General features: G+C 45.0%; 2 protein-coding genes across 11 annotated transcripts in view; both read right to left on the bottom strand.

The window, feature by feature from the left end:
- dst (dystonin) overlaps positions 1–19,984 on the bottom strand; it is a 666,855-nt gene that overhangs the window by 326,155 nt on the left and 320,716 nt on the right. For 5 of the 10 annotated variants that reach the window (XM_068020163.1, XM_068020162.1, XM_068020164.1 and 2 more), the window contains one exon: positions 16,148–18,904. The exons of the other annotated variants lie outside the window; for them this stretch is intronic. In XM_068020163.1, the coding sequence (XP_067876264.1) occupies positions 16,148–18,904 (2,757 nt within the window). The remainder of the gene's footprint in view (positions 1–16,147; positions 18,905–19,984) is intronic. 10 annotated transcript variants of the gene reach the window in all.
- On the bottom strand, positions 1,073–15,733 carry LOC137353483 (desmoplakin-like). The gene is made up of 4 exons (XM_068019813.1): positions 15,694–15,733; positions 15,286–15,347; positions 12,139–14,553; positions 1,073–3,309 (listed from the first exon to the last, which is right to left on the bottom strand). Exons 1-4 carry the CDS (start codon positions 15,731–15,733, stop codon positions 1,219–1,221), a joined length of 4,608 nt encoding a protein of 1,535 aa, XP_067875914.1. The 3' UTR covers positions 1,073–1,218.

The following is a 19,984-nucleotide window of genomic DNA, read 5'->3' as shown; positions in this document are numbered from 1 at the left end:
ACGAGGATGTTGCCAGGACTGGAAAAGTGCAGCAATGGGGCAAGATTGGATAAGCTGGGGTTGTTCACCTTGGAACAGAGAAGGCTGAGGGGAGATTTGATTGAGATGTACAAAATTGGGAGGGGCCTGGATAGAGTTGATGTGAAGGGCCTATTCACCTTAGCAGAGAGATCAGTGATGAGGGGGCATAGATTTAAAGTGATTGGTAGAAGGATTAGAGGGGAGATGAGGAAAGGTTTTTTCACCCAGAGGATGGTGGGGGTCTAGAACTCACTGCCTGAAAGGGCAGTTGAAGCAGAAACCCTCAATTCATTCAAAAGGAGTCTGGATATGCACCTCAAGTGCCGTAATCTGCAGGGCTACAGACCAAATGCTGGAAGGTGGGATTAGAATAGGTGAAACGTTTTTTGGCTGGCACAGACACGATGGGCCAAGTGGCCTCTTTCTGTGCCGTAAACTTTCTATGATTCTGTCATGAAGTCCTGCGCAGGATCCTTGTTGCTTCCACATGGGCATCAGGGTAAACACTCAAACTGCTCTCATTCCTGTCCTTTCTCGTCAACTGAGAAAAGAATTTGGGATGAAATAGCGAAGTGGGGCAGCATTGAAAGACATCAGGGAAAGGCAAAAAGTGGGACATGAAAGTAAGTTTAGTTTGCAGCAGTTCAGTTAGTAAAGACATTGTTTGCTGGGATGATCCATGTAGACCAGGAAACTCCCAGGGTCAATCCAAGCTGTACTAAATTAATTGATTTGAGTTGAAATGGTGATGGGAGCATGACAATTGATCTCAACATCTTTAGGTTCGGTAAAGCAGGGAAGGGAAAAAAAATTACCAGAGTATGTGCTGCTGAATTTCATCCAGTTATTTCCTGGTGGAAAGCATGTAGTATTCTGATAAAAAAATAGTATTAGGCTTAGCTATGACACACCCAAAGTCAGATCACATATTGACACTTATTGACTAGGTGGACTTGTGAAGAATGGCCAATGGGGGAAGGTACTGGAGAATCGCCAAGTGTTTAGGCCCGAGTTACACCTTGGGGAGGGGATAAATATAGAGAAAAATAAATCCCAGCGAAAATTTTAATAAGCATACAAAAGGTTGGATCTGAAATATTCATAAGTTCACTCAGACAAAGCTTTACACAAGACTGAACAGCTTATACAAAAGCAGAGAAATTGAGCAGTAAAAGGAGATGGGGAGAAAATGGTGAATTACGAACTGAGAGCATTAGGATGTTCAGCTGCTTCCAGGAGTCTCAAGCCTGTGTGGCAGTCGAACACAGCCCTGGCCAACGCCTCTTTGTACGAAATCTTCTGTTTGGTTTTTGGACAAACCAAGTTCCTGGCATGCATCTTTTCATCCCGCAGTCTCTGTGCAGTCTGATCATCAATAAGACTCCTTCTCAGAGCATCCTCCAAGGAAATCCTTCCGTGCAAATTTGGATCCACCAGCCCACCGGTCAAATACTGCAGCTCCAGGAATCGATGGCCGAGGTCACGGCCCAGCAGGTTCCTACGCAGAGCTTCTGCTGTTGATAAAGTCGCCCCTGTCCCTGGCTGAAGGAAGCCTCTGTAAGCCTGCTGAGATTTTTGGATGCTGGCAGCAATTTCACTTTCGATTAAATCTCTCTGCAACGCTTCTGAAATAGAGAACTTCTTCCCAGTTGCTGGATCAGTTATCCCTCCTGTACAAGCCTGTGCTTCCAGCAATCGTGTGGCTGTCAGCCTTTCCACTAAATTCTGACGCATAGCTTTCAGGACAGAAATCCTTCTGCATCCATTAGGATCCCAAATGCCTGCAATTGCACTGTTGGGACTGGCAGCTACAGTGGTTCTACTCGACAACATGTCGGCCAGCTCAGTCACTGTGATATGGCTATCTCGGTATCTATTAAGATCTGTTTGGCTAATGATACCCTGGGTTAAAGCATCATTAATGCTGAACTGCCTTCCAGAGTTACTGTCAGTAAGAAAATACTGGATGATGCCCTGCGATTCCTCAGTCGTCTCCCTCCACTGGGACTGCAGTGCTGAAAGTTCAAGGTAGGTCTGTTTCTCAATATAGTACTTCAGAAATGCATCATATAAAGTTATTTCTGATTTTGTGCTGGTATCAACGACTGAAATAGTATTAGCCCTCACAGGGGAGGGGGTGGAAATCTTCCGTGACCCAAAGGGGAGGAGAAGATAATTCCCTTCCAAATCCACCACGCACAATTTAATCAATTCTGCATAACGCATAGCTTGTCCTGTGTTGTTCGGATTCTGAAAGCCTTTCATGTTGTCAAGTGCCTTGTACAGGTTTTGGGTCACGTCGGTATTGAGGAGACCTTGCTTGCACGCAGTCTCCAGCGGCAATCTAACACTCCGCACTGGGTCAATGATTCCTCCAGTGGCAATCTGAACTTCGAGCAGCCGTCTTCCAGTTTGCTTTGCAAGCAGCTTGTTCTCCATAGCTTGGAATACAGACAAGGTCTTATCATAATGAAAATACCCTGTGACCGCTTTCTCTGCTAGAAGCAGTCTCTCCTTGAATTCTTGGGGAATTAGACCTCTCTCAATGGCCTCCTGAACAGAGTACTTTCCATTTGACGGTGTGTGGACAATATAGCCTGTTGCAGCTTGAGCTTCCAGAAACCCGAGGGCTACAGAGGATCCAATTATCCCTTCTTTCGCTGCGTCATAGAAGGATATTTTCTGTTTGCTGGCTTCTAAGTACAGGCCAGCAATTGAGTTAACTTTGTTCAGATACTTGCCAAGGGAATTCTGAACTTGTGAAACGGTCTTTATTCCCTTTTCAAGCTGTTCAGCAACATTTTTGTTCAAGAGCTCAGCCTCCACCAGGTCCTTCACCGTGACCTGGTGACGCAGACCTTGAAATTCCAAAACTTTAGCTGATGGAACGATTTCGTCTTGGGCTTTGTTCAGGGTGTTTCGGTTGCTGTTTGCGTGATATTTGTCACTGACTTGCCCTGGAAATGTTGCATTATTGTTCTGTTTTGGATACTTCTCAGAGTGTAGTTTCACTGGTGTATTCTGTGAGACCAGATCAGTACTGGAAGAAATACTTATTTTGCTTAATCCAGCGGCCACAAAATCACCCTCGTGTTTGTGCCACACACTCTGACCACAGCAAGATGCAAGAGCATCCTGTTTGTCCTCACTTGCTTCAAAGTCTTTCTGTTCTGCTTCTAAACATTTGGCGTTATTTTTTAAACCTTCATTTCCAAACGATACAGTCTTTTTGTCCTGGAAAGCTTTTCCCATTTCACCACGCAATTTGCTTAACTCCAGTTTTGTCATCTGTGAAAATGAATAATGTTGATAATGATGAGGAGTTGGATTGCAACTGAGATGGACCAGAACCCAGAGCAAGAGAGAGCCAAAAAAAAGAAGATTCACAAAAGCCAAGACCCCTCAAAGATCAACTAGATGAACTGCTGGCATGAAGGTCTCGTGAAAGATTTAAGACTTATTGTATAATTGCTGAAACAATATCACCCATAACCAAGGTAGCAAAGCAAATTCTCGCAAGAAACAAATAAAAAATGAGACGAGATTTTTTAGTGGATCAGATCATGGTAATTCTACTCCTCCCCTCCCTCTTCCTCCATTGCAAATCCTTTCTTTCCCCAGTGGAAGTTTAAAATATTTTGATAATTCTGTATTAAAACTAAATTACCAGTTTTAACCATGTGACAAAATTTGATTCTTCTCAAGCTAAGGTACATTAATAGCAGATTGCTCCCACATACCCTCAGTGGAGACAAACCAATTCTTGGGCAAACTAACTCCAATATTCAATGATCAACAATATGGGGTGAGTTTAGCTCACTCTCCAGGCCTAGTGGGAGTAGGCACTTCATCTCCTGACTAACATGCTGCATTAATTCAACAAAATTGGTTCATTACAAAACGCCATTGCAACCAAATGCTATATTTGTTGAAAGCTAATTCAAGCAGAGTTTAGGCAGACCAAAACTAGGGGCCATAAATATAAGATAATCACTCATATATCCAATGGCGGATTCAGGAGAAACTTCTTTACCAAGAGTGTGGTTGAAATGTGGAACTCACTACCACAAGGAGTAATTGAGGTAAATAGTATAGATACATTTAAGGGAAATCTAGATAAATGCATGAGGGAGAAAGGAATAGAAGGATATGCTGATAGGGTCAGATTAGTTGGAGCTGGAAGGAGGTTCATGTGGAGCATAAACACCAACATGGATCAGTTAGGCCAAGTGACCTGCGTCGCGCTGTACACTCCATGTAATTCTAGTAGGATCTGCCGAAGGCTTTTTTATAATTAAGCATAACCAGTCTGGCAGCCCCTCTCTACTTTTTTTCAATAAGTTGCACACATTTGTGAATTCATGACAGTTGTGTCACATGGAGATTGCACTGACACTGTCAGCACACAAGTGCATTTGCTGGGAGCAGAGGGGTTACGAACAGCCGAATTCCTGGCCAAAGTGGAGTGGCGGGTCGGTGAGATTGAGAGGAGGCAGCTATTATTCCAAGTTTCAATGTTGGTTTATTTGTCCCTTCTTATGATGGTTGAATGTGGGTGGTGTTGTCTGGGTTCAGTGTGGGTGGATTTGTCTTGCAAGTTAAATCCCTGATGGATATACTGTCGATGCTTTGTTGACATTTGTTGCAACAAGCACATCTGCAGGTTCCCCAAGCCATGAACTTGTTTTTATTGCCTAGAACTCCCAAGGCATTATCACAGAGTGGGACAAACTAAAGAATCTTGCCCGGGAATTTGGTCCTCCACAAACCTGTAGTTCAGCACGTAGTTAGAGACCCTCCTCACAACCACCTTACCCACCATACACAGCCTCCCCCTCACTGACCCTCCTCGACACAGACTCCTCTGCACTGAGTCTCCCCAACACAGCCCCCCTCACAGGCCCTCCCCAACACAGCCCCCCCTCACTGACGCTCCCCGTAACAGCCTCGCCCATCACTGACCCTCCGCCTCACTGATCCTCCCTGATATAGCCTCCCCCACCCAACTGACCCTCCCCGAAACAGTCCCCGCCCTCACCGACCCTCCCTGATACAGCATCCGCCTCACCGACCCTAGCCAACACAGCCTCCCCCTCACCAACCCTCCCTGGCACAGCCTCCCCCTCCCTGAGCCTCCCCCTCATTGACTCTCCTCCTCACTGACGCAGCCTTCCCCTCACTGACTCTCCGCGACACAGCCTCCTCCCTCACTGACCGTCCCCGACACAGCCTCCCTGATACAGCCTCCACTGCACACCATCCTGAACAGGCATGGCTGCTATCCTGCAATTGTGACCCAGCCCAGACATTCACTCTAACGCTAATCTTCCTGGACAGTGAGTGAATACAGATAAGCGCATAAGGAATGTGTCTGATAGGGAGCACACTGAGATCGTGGCTGTGTAAAGGAGTGGGCCTGAGAGTGAGCAAACTGAGACCGGCGGCAGGATAAAGCAGCAGGCCGAGGGGAATCACAGTAAGACTGGTGCAAGATCAGGAAGCGGGGCCGAGACAGAGAGCACAGTGAGACTGCAGGCAGTATAAAGGAGTGGGGCTGAGAGAGAGCACAGTGAGAACGGTGGCAGTATAAAGGAATGGGGCTCAGAGAGAGCACAGTGAGACCAGTGTCAGTATAAAGGAATGGAGCTGAGAGAGAGCACAGTGAGAACGGTGGCAGTATAAAGGAGTGGGGCTGAGAGAGAGCACAGTGAGACCAGTGGCAGTATAAAGGAGTGGGGCTGAGAGAGAGCACAGTGAGACTGGAGGCAATATAAAGGAGTGGGGCCGAGAGACAGCACAGTGAGACTGGCGGCAGAGCGGGCCTGGGAGAGAGCACAGTGAGACTGATGGCAGTATAAAGGACCGGGCCTGAGGGAGAGCACAATGAGACCGGAGACAGTATATAGGACCAGGCCTGACAGACAGAACAGTGAGACCAGCAGCAGTACAACAATAGGGAGGTGCCCGATCAACTGCATTTTAAACTAACGTGTGATATTACATGGAAGAAGGTACGTGATTGGTTCGTATTTTTTTCAGTTCTCTCTCTAAATGAGGATATTGGTTCAAATTAGCAGCTGGGAAATTAAAAATATTCAATCAGTGTTGTATAATGTGTACTATAATAAGAGTACAAGCACAGAGCTGGTCTAGAGGTATTGATTAAAATTGGTAGTTTAAACAAGGTACCAATTGGATTGTTAAAACGAGCTTTTGTTTTCAGTCCATGGAAGGGAAGCTGCAACCTGTTGCTTGCATTTCCTGCACCATGTGGGAACGTCAGGACACTGCACGTGTCTTGGATGACCACATGTGTAGGAAGTGTCTCCAGTTGCTTCAGTTCAAGCTCAGGATTTCCAATTGTACGTTCCATGAGGTGGTCACCCCACAGGCAGTAAGAGTTCAAGATTGTAGGTGGATGGCCAGCCGCAAGAATAGGAAGAGGCAGGCACACCAAGGGTCTTCGGGGGGTCTCAAACCGGTACTCAGCTTTGGAGACTGCTGGGAGTGACAACACCTTGAAGGAATGCAGTCCAGACCATGGCACCAATGGGCGTGGGACTCATAGAGTCATACAGCACAGAAACAGGCCCTTCAGCCCACAGGGGGATGCAGAAATGCAGTTTTTATAGGAGATTCCATAGTCAGGGGACAGACAGACATTATCGTGAATCACACATGGTGTGTTGTCTTGCTGGTGCCAGGGTAACAGACATCACGGAGAAGGTGCGGAATATTCTGCAGGGGAAAGGGAGTGAGCCTGATGTTGTGGTTCACGTTGGTACCAACGACATAGCAAGGACTGGTATTGAGGTCCTACAGTCATATTTACAGCAGCTAGGGAGGAAGTTAAAAAGCAGGATCTCGAAGGTAATAATCTCTGGATTACACCCAGTACCACGTGCTAGCGAGAGTAGAAATAGGAAGATGGGGAGGATCAATGTGTGGCTTGAGGCACTGTGCAGGAGGGAGGACTTCAGATTATTGGGTCATTGGGACCAGTTTTGCGGCAGGAGGCGCCTATTCAAAAGGGACAGGTTGCACCTCAACAGGACTGGGACACATGTCCTCAAGGGGAGGTTCACTGGTGTGGTTGGGGAGGGTTTGAGCTAAATTGACAGGGAGATGGGCACCAGCATATAGAAGTAGAAAAGAGGAATAAGGTGCATAAAGTGAGTGTGTTGGACAGTACTAGAGAAGGGAGTAGTTCCATATTAGATAAGAGCAGACTTAGAAGAAGTGCAAGGAATGCAAAGACAGGATTATAATGCATGTATGTATATGCACAAAGTGTGGTGAGTAAGGTTGGTGAGCCACAGACACAAATAGCAGTATGGGAATATGATGTGGTGACAATAATGAAAACCTGGCTTAAAATTGTTGAGAACTGGGTGTTTAATATGTAGGGATATAAAGTATTCAGAAAAGATAGTGAAGGAAAAAAGGGAGGTGGGTGACAGTACTGATTAGGGAAGACATTGTAGCGTTGGAAAGAGGGAATGACCTTGAGGGAATCCATTTGGTTAGAGTTGAGAAGCAAAAAGGGTATGATCACGCTGCTCAGGGTATTCTATAGGCCTCAACATAGTGAGAGAGATAGCAGTGCAAATCTGCAGGGAAATCACAGAGATGTGTAAGAACTATAGAGTGGTGATATTGGGTGACTTTAATTACCCAAATATCGATTGGGATAATTGTAGAGGAAAGGGAAAGGAGGGGGAGGAATTTCTGACATGTGTTCAAGAGAACTTCCTTGATCTTTATGTTCTCAGTCCAACTAGAAAGAAGGCATAATAAAAACAAGAAATGCTGGAATCACTCAGCAGGTCTGGTAGCATCTGTGGGAAGAGAAGCAGAGTTAATGTTTCGGGTCAGTGACCCTTCTTCGGTCACTGACCCGAAACGTTAACTCTGCTTCTCTTTCCACAGACGCTGCCAGACCTGCTGAGTGATTCCAGCATTTCTTGTTTTTATTTCAGATTTCCAGCATCCGCAGTATTTTGCTTTTATTATAGAAAGAAGGCATTGCTGGATCTGGTGCTGGGGAATTAGGTGGGCCAAGTGGACCAGGTGTCTGTGGGGGAGCACTTGGGTAAGAGTGATCATCGTATCATAAGTTTTAGACTCGCAAGGCAGAAAAGCAAGGAATGAAGTAAGGTAGAACACCTCAATTGGAAGAGGGTGAATTTCAACACGATGAGAAAGGATCTAGCCAGGGTAAAATGGAACCAAAGACTGGCAGGAAAAACTGTATCGGAACAATGGGTTATCTTTAAGGAAGAGATGCTTCAGGTACAGGCTAGCAACATTCCAATAAGGATGAAAAGGTAGGGGAACCAAAACAGGGCTCCTTGGATGTCGAGGGAAATACAGATTATGATGAAACAGAAAAAAAAGAGGGTGTATGAGAAGTGTGAGGTGATGCATTTAGGAAGGACTAACAAGGTAAGGGAATATACAATGCATGGTAGGACTTTAGGAAGTAAGACCTTAGAGGGACTTTGGTGTACTTGTCCATAGATCACTGAAGGCAGCAGCACAGGTAGATAAGGTGGTTAGGAAGGCATATGGGATACTTGCCTTTATAAGCCAAGGCATAGAATATGAGAGCAGGAAGGTTAAGATGGAGCTGTATAAAACGCTAGTTAGGCCACAGCTGGAGTACTGTATACAGTTCTGGTCACCACACAAAAGGAAGGATGTGATTGCACTGGAGAGGGTGCAGAGGAGATTCACCAGGATGTTGCCTGGGCTGGAGCATTTCAATTATGAAGAGAGACTGGAAAAGCAAGGGTTGTTTTCCTTAGAGCAGAGAAAGCTGAGGGGGGACCTGATTGAGGTATACAAAATTATGAGGGGCATTGATAGGTTAGATAGGAAGAAACTTTTTCCATTAGCGGAGGGGTCAATAACCAAGGGGCATAGATTTAAAGTAAGGGGCAGGAGGTTTAGAGGGGATTTGAGGAAAAAAACATTTCACCCAGAGGGTGGTTGGAATCTGAAACGCACTGTCTGAAGGGGTGGTAGAGGCAGGAACCCTCACAACATTTAAGAAGTACTTAGATGAGCACTTGAAACGCCATAGCATACAAGGCTATGGCCAAGTGCTGGAAAATGGGATTAGAATTGTTACGTGCTTGATGGTCGGCACAGACACGATGGGCCGAAGGGCCTGTGTTTGTGCTGTATAACTCTATGACTCTGTATGATGCATGTGAGGTGAATTCTTCAAATGAGAACCAGACCATATACAATAAGTTTAGAGGGGAGGTGAAGAGGAAAATAAGACTGGCAAAGAGAGAACGTGAGAATAAAATGGCAGTCAACATAAAAGGAGAACCCAAAAATCTTACTACCCGCTTACTATTTACATGCCGGTAGAAGAGGTGGAATGGAGCCTATTAGGGACAAAGAGGATTATATATGCTTAGAGGCACAGGAAAAGGCTAATATATTTAATGAGTACTTTTATCAGTGTTTATTAAGGAAGAGGAATCTGACAAAATATCAGTAGTAGTGGAGAGTAGGGGCAATGGATAGGGTAAAAATTGAGGTAGGGCAGTACTGAAATGGCTGGCTTTGCTTAGGGTAGATATGTCACCTGGTCCAGATTGTTTATATCCCAAGTTGCTAAAGGAACTGGGGATGGAGATAGCAGAAGGGTTTGCCATAATCTTCCAATCTTCCCTGGATATGGGGGGAGGTGCCAGAGGATTGCAGAGTCGCAAATGTGACACCCTTATTCAAGAAAGGGTGTAAGGACAGTTCCAGCACCAGGCCAGTTAGTATAACATCAGTGCTGTGTAAGGTTTTAGAAACAATAATTAGGGAAAAAAATCAACAGGTACTTGGAAAGGTTCGAGTTAATTTAAGGAGAGCCAGCAGAATTTGTAAAAAGGAGATCATGCTTGACTAATCTAAATGAATTTTTTGATGAAGTAACAGAGAAGGTTGATGAAGGGAATGTGGTGGATGTTATCTATATGAATTTTAAGAAAGCATTTGATAAAGTACCACAAAAGGCTGGTTAACAAAACTAAGGCTCATAGAATAGGCGGGTCAGTGTCAAACTGGATTTTAAAAAAATGACTTACGGATAGAAAACAGAGTGTCGTGGTAAATAGTTGTCTTTCAGATAGGGGGATGGTAGACAGTGGTGTTCCCCAAGGGACCAATGCTTTTTTTGCTATAAAGGACTTGGATCTTAGAATACAGAGTAGAATTTCAACCGCGGGCAACAGAATATAGATAGGCTAGCAGAATGGGCAGACAGGTGGTGGATGGAATTTAATACTGGCAAGTGTGAGGTGATGCATTTTGGCAGAAGGAATAGGGAGAGTTGGTGAGAGAACACCAAGTCAGATTTTGGATTGCGCAGCTGGGCATGGGAGGTGAAGGGGGGGGTAAACTCAGGTCTACTTGATGGTAACTTCTATTTGACTGAATGGTGGAGGGAGGTTGTGGGGGGGTGTCATTTATACACATGTCTAAGTACCCGATTCTTTTATCAGATGGCAGTGTCTTCATATAGACCTTGAAGCCCACAATGATATAGGTGAATTTTATTGTTTAAACATCTGCAGATTGGGAAACCGATTTCCTTTATGAGTCAACCCAGTTAACCCAACTCTGATGAAGGGTCCCTGACCTGAAACGTTAACTCTGCTTCTCTCTGCACCAATGCTGCCAGACCTGCTGAGTATTTCCAGCATTTCTTGTTTTTATTATAATCCTTTATGATTCAAGTTCCTTTTGACGCGCTCAACAAGCTCGAGTTCCTCCAAATTGGTCTCGAGGTACAATATTCATAGAGTCATAGAATCATAGAGTTATACAGCACAAAAACAGGCCCTTCAGCTCATCGTGTCTGTGCCGACCATCAAACACCTAACTATTTTAATCCCATTTTCCAGGACTTGGCCCGTAGCCTTGTATGCTATGGTGTTTCAAGTGTTCATCTAAATACTTTTTAAATGTTGTGAGGATTCCTGCCTCTACCACCCCTTCAGGCAATGCGTTCCAGATTCCAACCACCCTCTGGGTGAAAAAATTATTTCTGATCAACAAGAGTGGGTGGGGTGCGGGATGCTGACTTTGTTCACTCCGCCCAGTATCTGGTACTTACAGGCACCATCAAATATAGCACAAAGCAAGGTCACTAAATTTTGATTCTCTTTCTGTGCTCTTGGCTCACGTCAGTCAGGACAGAATTTCAGCTGCAGCAATCAGCAAAACAGAATTGAAAACCATGTGACGTTGAGGAGGTAAAGTTTGATTTTAGAGACACAGGAGGAAAGGCAAGGGGACGGAGGTAAGGAGTCCCACAGTGGTGAGGGTCTTGGAAAAGAATGAATGAGAGTAAGAGACTTGACTTGAAGAAAGTGAAGATTTGAGAAGAGTAACATAGAGGGCAAGATATGTTTGCAGTCTAAGATCAGAAATCTCAGAGGAACAACGGGCATCAAAGAAATAGACACAACAGAATTACAAAGTGGAGATGAGAGTGGGAACTTTTGATTCTTGTCTCATTCAGGAATGAGAAAGGTGCAAGAGGAGCCTAGATATGGGTGCAGTGTTCAGGACTTGGGCCTTTTAAAGAATTCAAAGTTAAGAGAAAAAGAAGCATTAAATAAGACATGTATTTAGGAGACTGCTGTAGCCAACAAGGTACAGGAGTTCAACTAAGTGCAAAAGGGGACAGTGAGGTCATACTGTCAATAGATAAATGTGGAGCAAGCAACCAGGGGCTGTATTTGGGACAAACATTTTGAAATTAAGACTTGATGAAAATTGTATTAATTGGGTGCTCTGGAAGTCTCGGCTATTATTGTATATTTTTTAAAAATCAGTTTGGACCACACGCACAAAACTGGTGTAAAAAGGTAACGACAAATAATTACCCAGCAATCGAATTATAGGAAGCTGATTTTTTGAATGTGCATCCCAGCAGGGATCCTCACCCACCCATCGACAACTCAACACATTTATAAAACCCACACTTGTTCTGATCTGGTCCACCAACAATAGAGAGCCAAGGGTCAAGCAAGCAGTTCACCTCAAAGCTCCCCAAAGCAAGATGAGATTTTTCTCATGCCACACCTTTACACCAAAATATACCTCCAGCGGCTGTTTCAAGCTTCTTAATGGTGCATCATTTTTCCTCTCTTCAATTGATGTGGACTGCCTTGCTTCCTGCAATTTGATTTGATTGGTGTCGTATTTAGTTTCCATTAACCCTGGCTCTTTCTGCATGGCCGTGAACTTTCTTTGCACAGTAGTGTGCTGGGCAGCCAGGACAGTTTGCTGACTGTGTAGATCACTCTCCAATTCCAATTCATCGATAGCCATCATTGGCCTCATACCTCCGCATAGGTAATAGCTTTCCTCCAATGCTCCTCTCTTCTTGTCCTTCACTTCACTCCACTCCAGATGTCGCTGGCAATTCCACTCATGCTTGATTAAACCCTCCGCTATATGATTAGATTGTTCGGCTCTGCTCCCCTGCTGTATGGTCCAGTTGTTTTGGTGATGGTTATTTTCCTTCTGTAACTGCTGCCGGGCTTGGTCCAGTTTGTTGCCGAATTCCTGCATCTGTGAACATTGCATTCTGACCTCCTCTTCCAGGACTCCCTTCTCCATTTTAGCAGCAGAGAGCTCGGCTTGGAGCTCCTCAATAGTTCTTGCAGCTACCAGTTTATCCTTGGTCAACTCGGCCAGCTGAAGCTTCAGGTCATCCATTGCCCGCTGGCCATTGTCCACCTCCTCCTCCAGTTTCTGAGCCCTGAGCTCCTGCTCCTGCTCTTCCCTCACTTTCTGAATTAGCTGCTCTTGCGTTTTCTTAAGCTGCGCACTCAAGCAGTCCACCTGCACTCTCTGAGCATCGCCTCTCTGCTCTGTGACCTTTTTCTCTAGCATCACGGAGTCAAGTTCAGATTTCACGCTGCTCACAATCCTATCTGCTCTGAGGTTGACCGACACTAATTCATCAACTTTCTGCTTCAACTCACTTGTTGTCTGTTTATGAAGCGTCAAATCATCTTCCAGTTTCCTAACCATCTGCTGATACATGTGCTCAGTCTTCACCTTCTTCTCTAAAGCCTCTTGTACCTTTTTCAATGTCTCTTTTAAGACATTAGCTTCCCTTTTCTGAAACTCTACCCTTTCCTCTGCCAAAGCTTTTTCATTCCGAAGATGAGTGGATTCAGTCTTTAAGCTTCTCATAACATCGTCAGCTTGACTGCAAGCCTGACTAAGTTCATTCACCTTGTGCTCGAATTCCCTCGACATGCATTGGCTTTTGGCCAACTTGTCCTCCAACACTCTGTTTTTTTGCTCCCACTCTTTTTCTCCACAGCTCTTCTGTCCCTCTGCTGCTTTGAGTTTCTCTTTTAAATAGTCGGCTGCTGCCTTTTGGGTCAACACTTGTTGTTCGGCAAGGCTCTTGTCCTGACGAAGTACCTCAATTTCCTCTTCCAAACCCTGGACATGGGCTCCGGCGGTCACGCAGTCCTGGGAAAGTGCCTCAGCCTTCAGCCTGAAGTTCTCACTCCTGTGTTGGCTGTCCTTCAGTTCATCTTCCAGGTGTGCCAACCTCTGCTGATAAGCCTCGTCTTTCTCATGCATCTGTTTCAGTTCTGACTGAGCTTTTTCAAGTTTGAGGCTTAAACTGCTCAACTCCATCTGGCGCAAGGAAGCTTTATGCTCCGCTGTACTCATGTACTGCTCAAGGGACCTCATCTCAAACTGCAAGCCCTTCAAGTCTTTATGAGTTTGGTCATTAACCTGGTTAAGTTCAGTGACCAATTTCCTCAGATTCTCCGTTTCATTTGCTGGTATACCTTGCTCCACCAGCGCAGTTCCTGCTCCCTTCTCACAGTGCATTTCTCTGATGTAGACATACATCTGGTCCACAATGTGCTTTATTTTCACAACCTGTTGTACGGTTTCCAAGTCAGAGTCCATCTGTCCAATGTCCTGAACAAGAGCTGTTTGCTCTGACCATTGCCCGTGTGTCGAGAGCTGTTCCTCTGGGCTGGTTTCATTCTGGAGTTCACCCTCATTCTGCCTCTCCTGATGTCTTTCATTTCCGGTTAAGTGTCCTCCTGACCTCCTCCTTGCTGAAGCATTACCGTCAATCTCACTTTCCAGTTTCTGGAACGTTCCCCTGGTAATGATCTCGGCCCTCAGGTTCAAGTGCTTCAGGTGCTCCAATTCCTGCTCCAAGACGGCTTTCTGCCTCAACATCTTCTCCAACTCTACCCTGTACTGCCTTGCCTCCAAGTCGGGCTGGCTCCTGCCAAAGCTCATTTCTTCAACAGCTTCCCGGTGCTTCCTCTGCTCACACTCGAGTTCTGCCACTGAATGGGCCAACTCGTGCTCGAGTAGCTGCTTGTTCCCTTTGATCTGACTCAATTCCACCAGCAGAGCACTGACCTTCTGTGTTAAGATCCGGTTTTCATCGCCCAGGGTGGTCAGGAGTTGCTGCTGATTGGGACCACCTGTGTTGGCAGAATTTTCCGGAAACTTTTGCTTCTACAAACAAAATCAAGTGCTCAGTAAGAAACAAGCAGGGTGGATGTATTTTGTGAATTGCTTATTTATAAAATGAGTAAGATCTGCATACTCACAGAGGTGTTCTTAGTAAGCTGGCAAAATCTAGAAAAAGCACAATGCTGGTTATGCTAGGCCCCATCACCTTCTGCATAAAGCTTCAGGAAAAGAGTTTTGTTATTGTTAAACACAGCAAAAAGATCCTCCACCAGAAAAAGAAGCTACAGCAAAGCATTTTGGACACTTCGGAAAGATCTGGAATGCATTGAAACCACAGAACTGCTTTAACATTATGTACTGCCTACTCTGCATATAAACTGCACAACCCAGATTATATATTTTGTTTTTTATTCATTCTTGGGATGTGGGCATCACTGGCAAGGCCAGCATTTATTGCCCATCTCTAATTGCCCTTCAGGAGGTGGTGGTGAGCTGCCTTCTTGAACCGCTGCAGTCCATATAGTGCAGGTTCACCCATTGTGCTGTTAGGAAGGGAGTTCCAGGATTTTGACCCAGTGACAATGAAGGAACGGTAATACAGTTCCAAGCTGGGACATTTCAACGTACAAGACTCGTATGGGATCAGTTACACGTGGATTAGCTCTTACAGGAAGTCCACAGGCAACTCTTACCTGAACCTGTCACAGTTCCCAATGGGAGGAAAAAGTCACAACTTCGAAATCAGCACTGTGCTCTTAACCTGTCGACACCTACTCTGAATGAACATGAATTGAGTGCAGATCTCTCATCCTCACAACCTTTGAGAAACTCTATTCCTTGTGAACATGACAGAGAGACATTTTATCATAAATATCATAAGCATACATATCGCACATTTGCTTTGTAAAACCCATTTAGTATTATATTTTTGTGCATCCTTGACACCAATGTTAGAATCAGTAGCATCCCAGATCAGACCTACACATTGCTCAGTGCAACACAGCGCACAAGCATGTAGGCCACGAGAACTTGAAACACATTCAACCTGCACACCAACGGTGTCCAAGGCTCACTGAAGGCCCCTGGAGTCTTTAAAAATGAAGGGAACTCCTGAAAAGGGCTCCAAGGCCCTTGCCGCCCATTTCAAACAGGTATTCCTTGAGAACAGAAATAAAATGTTACCTTTGCTCCGTAGGTGTTCCTCTCCTCCTATTTGGGCCATCCTTCACAGATGTACTTCCAGTTTCGTCTCCATAGGCCTGCATATAAGGCAGTTCTATCCCCAGCTATTTCTATCCCTAAGGGTCTAATAGCTTTAATAGCAGCCAGCGGCATTGTAATAGCTGACTGCCCACAATAGCCCCTGTAACACTCCCAGTGCATAATTTACTAAGCACTGAAAGACCATAAAGCATATTGAGAGTTAGTTGACCTTGCTGTATCAATCAGCTGCTTGGTCAAAGAGTGTGCAATAAGCTAAGACCAAATTGTGTACTCCATTATATCAATGAAAGGAATGGTTCACAAGTAATGAAACCTACCTTAAAAATGTTATCTTACGGGATCACAAGGACTCAAACAATAGTTTAGATTCTCTTACATTAATCAGATGGATTTCAGGAACAAATGTTTGTACCTCTTCAGCTTGCCTTGGGCAGCTTGCAGTTTTAACGTAGGCTGAAAAATGTGGTCGGAGCCAGTGTTCCACTTCACAACGTTCTTCCATCTTCTGCAATTTCAACAATTCCAGCACACAGAACACCCCCTCTTGGGCACTTCCATCTTCTTCCCAACACATACCCACTTCAGTGCTTGATTCCCGGATTTGTGCTCCCAGATTTCTCGGATACTTGGCTTGGAATCCAATAGTGCTTTCCCCTTGATGCACCCCATCAGGAACTCCTTGCATTCCTGGGCTTTGCTGGTTTCTGATGACATGCACTGGGTCGCCAGATGCCGACAGCTGCAGGAGATGCCCCATTTGCTTGGTTTCAAGCTGGTGGGATTTAGCTGGCCTGTCACTATCTACCACTATTGCACTTTCACTATCATTGCTCCCAGGCTGTACAGTCATGCCATTTTCACCGATAGCAGCGGATGGAGTCATCTTCACCTTGCTGATCTCTGCCAGTCCACATGTGATGCTGCCAGCAAGTTCATCCTGCAGTTTCTCCTTTTTAACCTGGAAATTCCTGTTGAGATCATTACGCTGTGATGTCAGGCTTCTTTCTTGATTGTTCAGGGTGCAATCCTGAATTGAAGGCTTGGTTTTAATGGAGTGTTCTTTCTGCAGCCGAATCTGATCTTCTACAGTTAGCTCCACATGAAAGTCAGCCTTTTCTACAGCCCACTGGTTACTTTCACTGCAAACTGACTGGCCATCAGGAACCATTTCAATTGTGGCTTGCAAAATGGAGTTGCTGGATTTCGCTCTACCGCTCTCACTACTCTTGGGTTTCTGAATCTTCATACTGTTTTCAGCACTTTCTTCCAATTCTTCCTCGTTATTACCATCAGGTTCAAACAGCGTCCTGGCAATCTCGAATCTACAGCAGTTCACTGCAGTACTGACATCAGGTTCAACTTCCGTGAAACACACCTCTTGAGGTTTCACAGTGGAATTGCTTTCCTCCGTGGATTTCACTTGTTCTGGGATCTTCTTCCTCATGCTCCCAAACTGGACAATCCCATCACATTGATCTCCCAATTCTTCAGCATGGACTTCATGAATATGAATCCGTTTGCCATCGACATGTTCATCGAATGGAATGGGTTGGTCGACATAGTCAGCTTCTGATAACCTGTGTCTCTGAGATGGTTCAGTGTCTGCAAGTTTAGAGAAGGAATCAGTTTGATCAGTGCCTTTGAGCACATCATATTTATTTTGAGCATCTGGGGTCAGTGAAATGAATTCTTCATCTTCTGACATCCTTGTGACTCCCTCCAAGGAAATTTGGCGAGCTAAACCCTTCACCATTTCTCCCCTAGTATTGCTCTGCTTCCTCATTTCTGCTCTCTGTTCTTCCCATTGTTCAGAATTTTGTTCAAACTCTAATTGGTCAGACTTGCCCCAACTCATTGATTTGTTCGCAGGTGGTGAGTAAAATTCCAGTTCTGTTGGATTTGTCAACAAACATTTCTCTTCAACAGTTGGCTTCTTATTTACCGACAACTCCCCCGCATGCTGCAAGCCCTCTTCCATATAGCCCAGCTGCCTTTCATTGTGCTGGGCTGCTCCATCTAGCTCCATTTCAAGCTTGTCTGACTGTTGCCCTTTCCGAGAGTGCGGAGTCCCGCTGGGCACAGAATTGGCCTTCTCCTCTACAGCTGGCTTGTGTCTTTTCAGCTCATCAGCCAAGACCCTCAAGTGAGCAGCTCCCTCTTCCCGAACTTCTGACCTTCCATCAACTGCTGCTCGTGTGAAACTTGTGCATCCCTCCTCCAGCATTTTCCCAGGTTTTATTATGGAATGGAAGTCAAGTAGATATTCATCTGCATCGTTACCAGTACAGTCAACAATTTGCCATTTAATCTCACTCTGCTGCATTTGAACAGTTGGCTCCTCTCGATTTTTTGATTTGGTTTGTGGTAAAGTTACTTCTCGGGCTGAAGTATTGCCTTTGGCTTCGTGCCTTTGCTCTCCCGCCAGATTTGCACTTTGCTGAAACAAATCTTCATCCTTCACCAGCCCAGAATAGCCATTTGTGATGTCCTCAGGGTTGCCCAGATTTTCAGTACTGAGCTGTCCCAACTCTGTTCTGTAGGATCCTTGAACATTTGGTTGTGATGCATCCATTTCTTGGCCAGCCACTTTGCTCCCAACCGCAGAACCATGGCAGGCTTCCATATTGGACTGCAACTGATCTCCAAACTCTTCCACTTGGCATGCTTCCCCTTGAGCAAGGAATGTACCATCCAGGAATCGCGCTGCCCCCGAAGAAACAAATGGTTTGTCCCTTCTTTCCTCTTCACATCGTGACTTTTCCTCCTTGTCACTTTCAAATCTCTCCCCATCATGATGCACAACCTTATTTGCAAAGCACTGATTTCTCAGTGGAAGCCCCCCTCTCTCTGGTTCTGGTTTGGAAGCACTCTCCCAATCGTGTCCATCAGGGATATCCTTTGATCTTCTCTCATGGAGGAACCAACTCTCCAGGGCCATCATCGGCCTTGTAGTTTTGTCATCTTTTTCTGTGCCTTCATTAGTCAAACACTGGGCTTCACTTCCCACTCTCTGGATCTGCAGAGACTCCGCACCCATTTCCAGACATGTTCTTGAACAGGCTGCTGCCAGCCCAGCTCCTTCACCCAGTGCTGCTTCAGCCCTGCTTCCTGCTCGGGCAGGCTCAGCAGCATCCTTCACCAGAGATTCCTTAACATCTTCAGTTGAACTCTAAGCATAACGGTACAGGTCGGCATTAATATTAAGTTTTTTACACAAGCGGCAGTGTTGATTTTTTTTGAAAGGAAATCATTGTGGAAGAAGGGCAGCCCAAGAGGGTCCTCTAGATTAACCATAGTGCAGCCAGACAGGTGACGGAGCAGATTGATTCAATGACTGATTTCAAGAAGCATTTTATTGATGGTTTCAGAATATCAAAATCACTTTTGCAATCACAAAAGAAGAGAAAACAAATCAACAATAGCAGCAACACAGACCATTTAACCCTTAACTGCCAACTTGGAGCTGACTCGATTCAGGAGAAGTGCTCATCCTAAACATATATGCAGAATTAGAAACTGGCCATATTAGGATTTGAAATAATTAGCAATGGCCATCTGTTAATGTTGTAATTAAGTTGAAATGTAATCCCAGCAAGTTGGCAGTGATGAGATTAACGATGGGGGTAAAAAATCCCAATGCAAAGTGGAATCAGTTAAGAGGCAAGTATTATTCACTGGATTCATTCAAACCTGTAAATTTATTTTAAAATCAGAGCAGACACACATGAAAGCAAACAGTCAGCATCATCTGAATGGCCACGTTCACACACACGCACACAGCGCACGCTTACGACACACCACATTGAGTCCTTTGTTTGCATCACGTTACCCTGTTTAAGATGTAGTACCATGACGGTGGGTTCAGTTTTCCCAGGCTGTACCAACCCAAGGTACATACAGCGTCTTTTGGCAAATGGCAAACATGTATATGAAATCGATCACAATATTTAATGTGAGTGCAATCAGAGATGCAAAGAATAATAAGCTGATGAGGTTGCATTATATAAACAGGGAGGAGACAGTAAAAGCGGACAGCAATTCCTTACCATTGCTGCTTGTCTTTTGAAAAATCAAATTGTGCATTGCAGAGCACCAAGGGCTCACATTCTTTTACATATCTGAATACTGGCCAAATGTAAAGGTTTGTGACCTTTGAACAAAATGTTATCAATACTTATGTTGCATGTAATGATTCCTGTACAACTGACCAGTTCCAGCACTACACCAAATAAAAACAGGATGAGAATTA

Source organism: Heterodontus francisci, chromosome 3, assembly GCF_036365525.1.
Source record: "Heterodontus francisci isolate sHetFra1 chromosome 3, sHetFra1.hap1, whole genome shotgun sequence".
In the NCBI taxonomy this organism is placed as follows: Eukaryota; Metazoa; Chordata; class Chondrichthyes; order Heterodontiformes; family Heterodontidae; genus Heterodontus; species Heterodontus francisci.
Note: the sequence above shows the minus strand (reverse complement) of the source record. Positions and strands in the feature narration are given on the sequence as shown.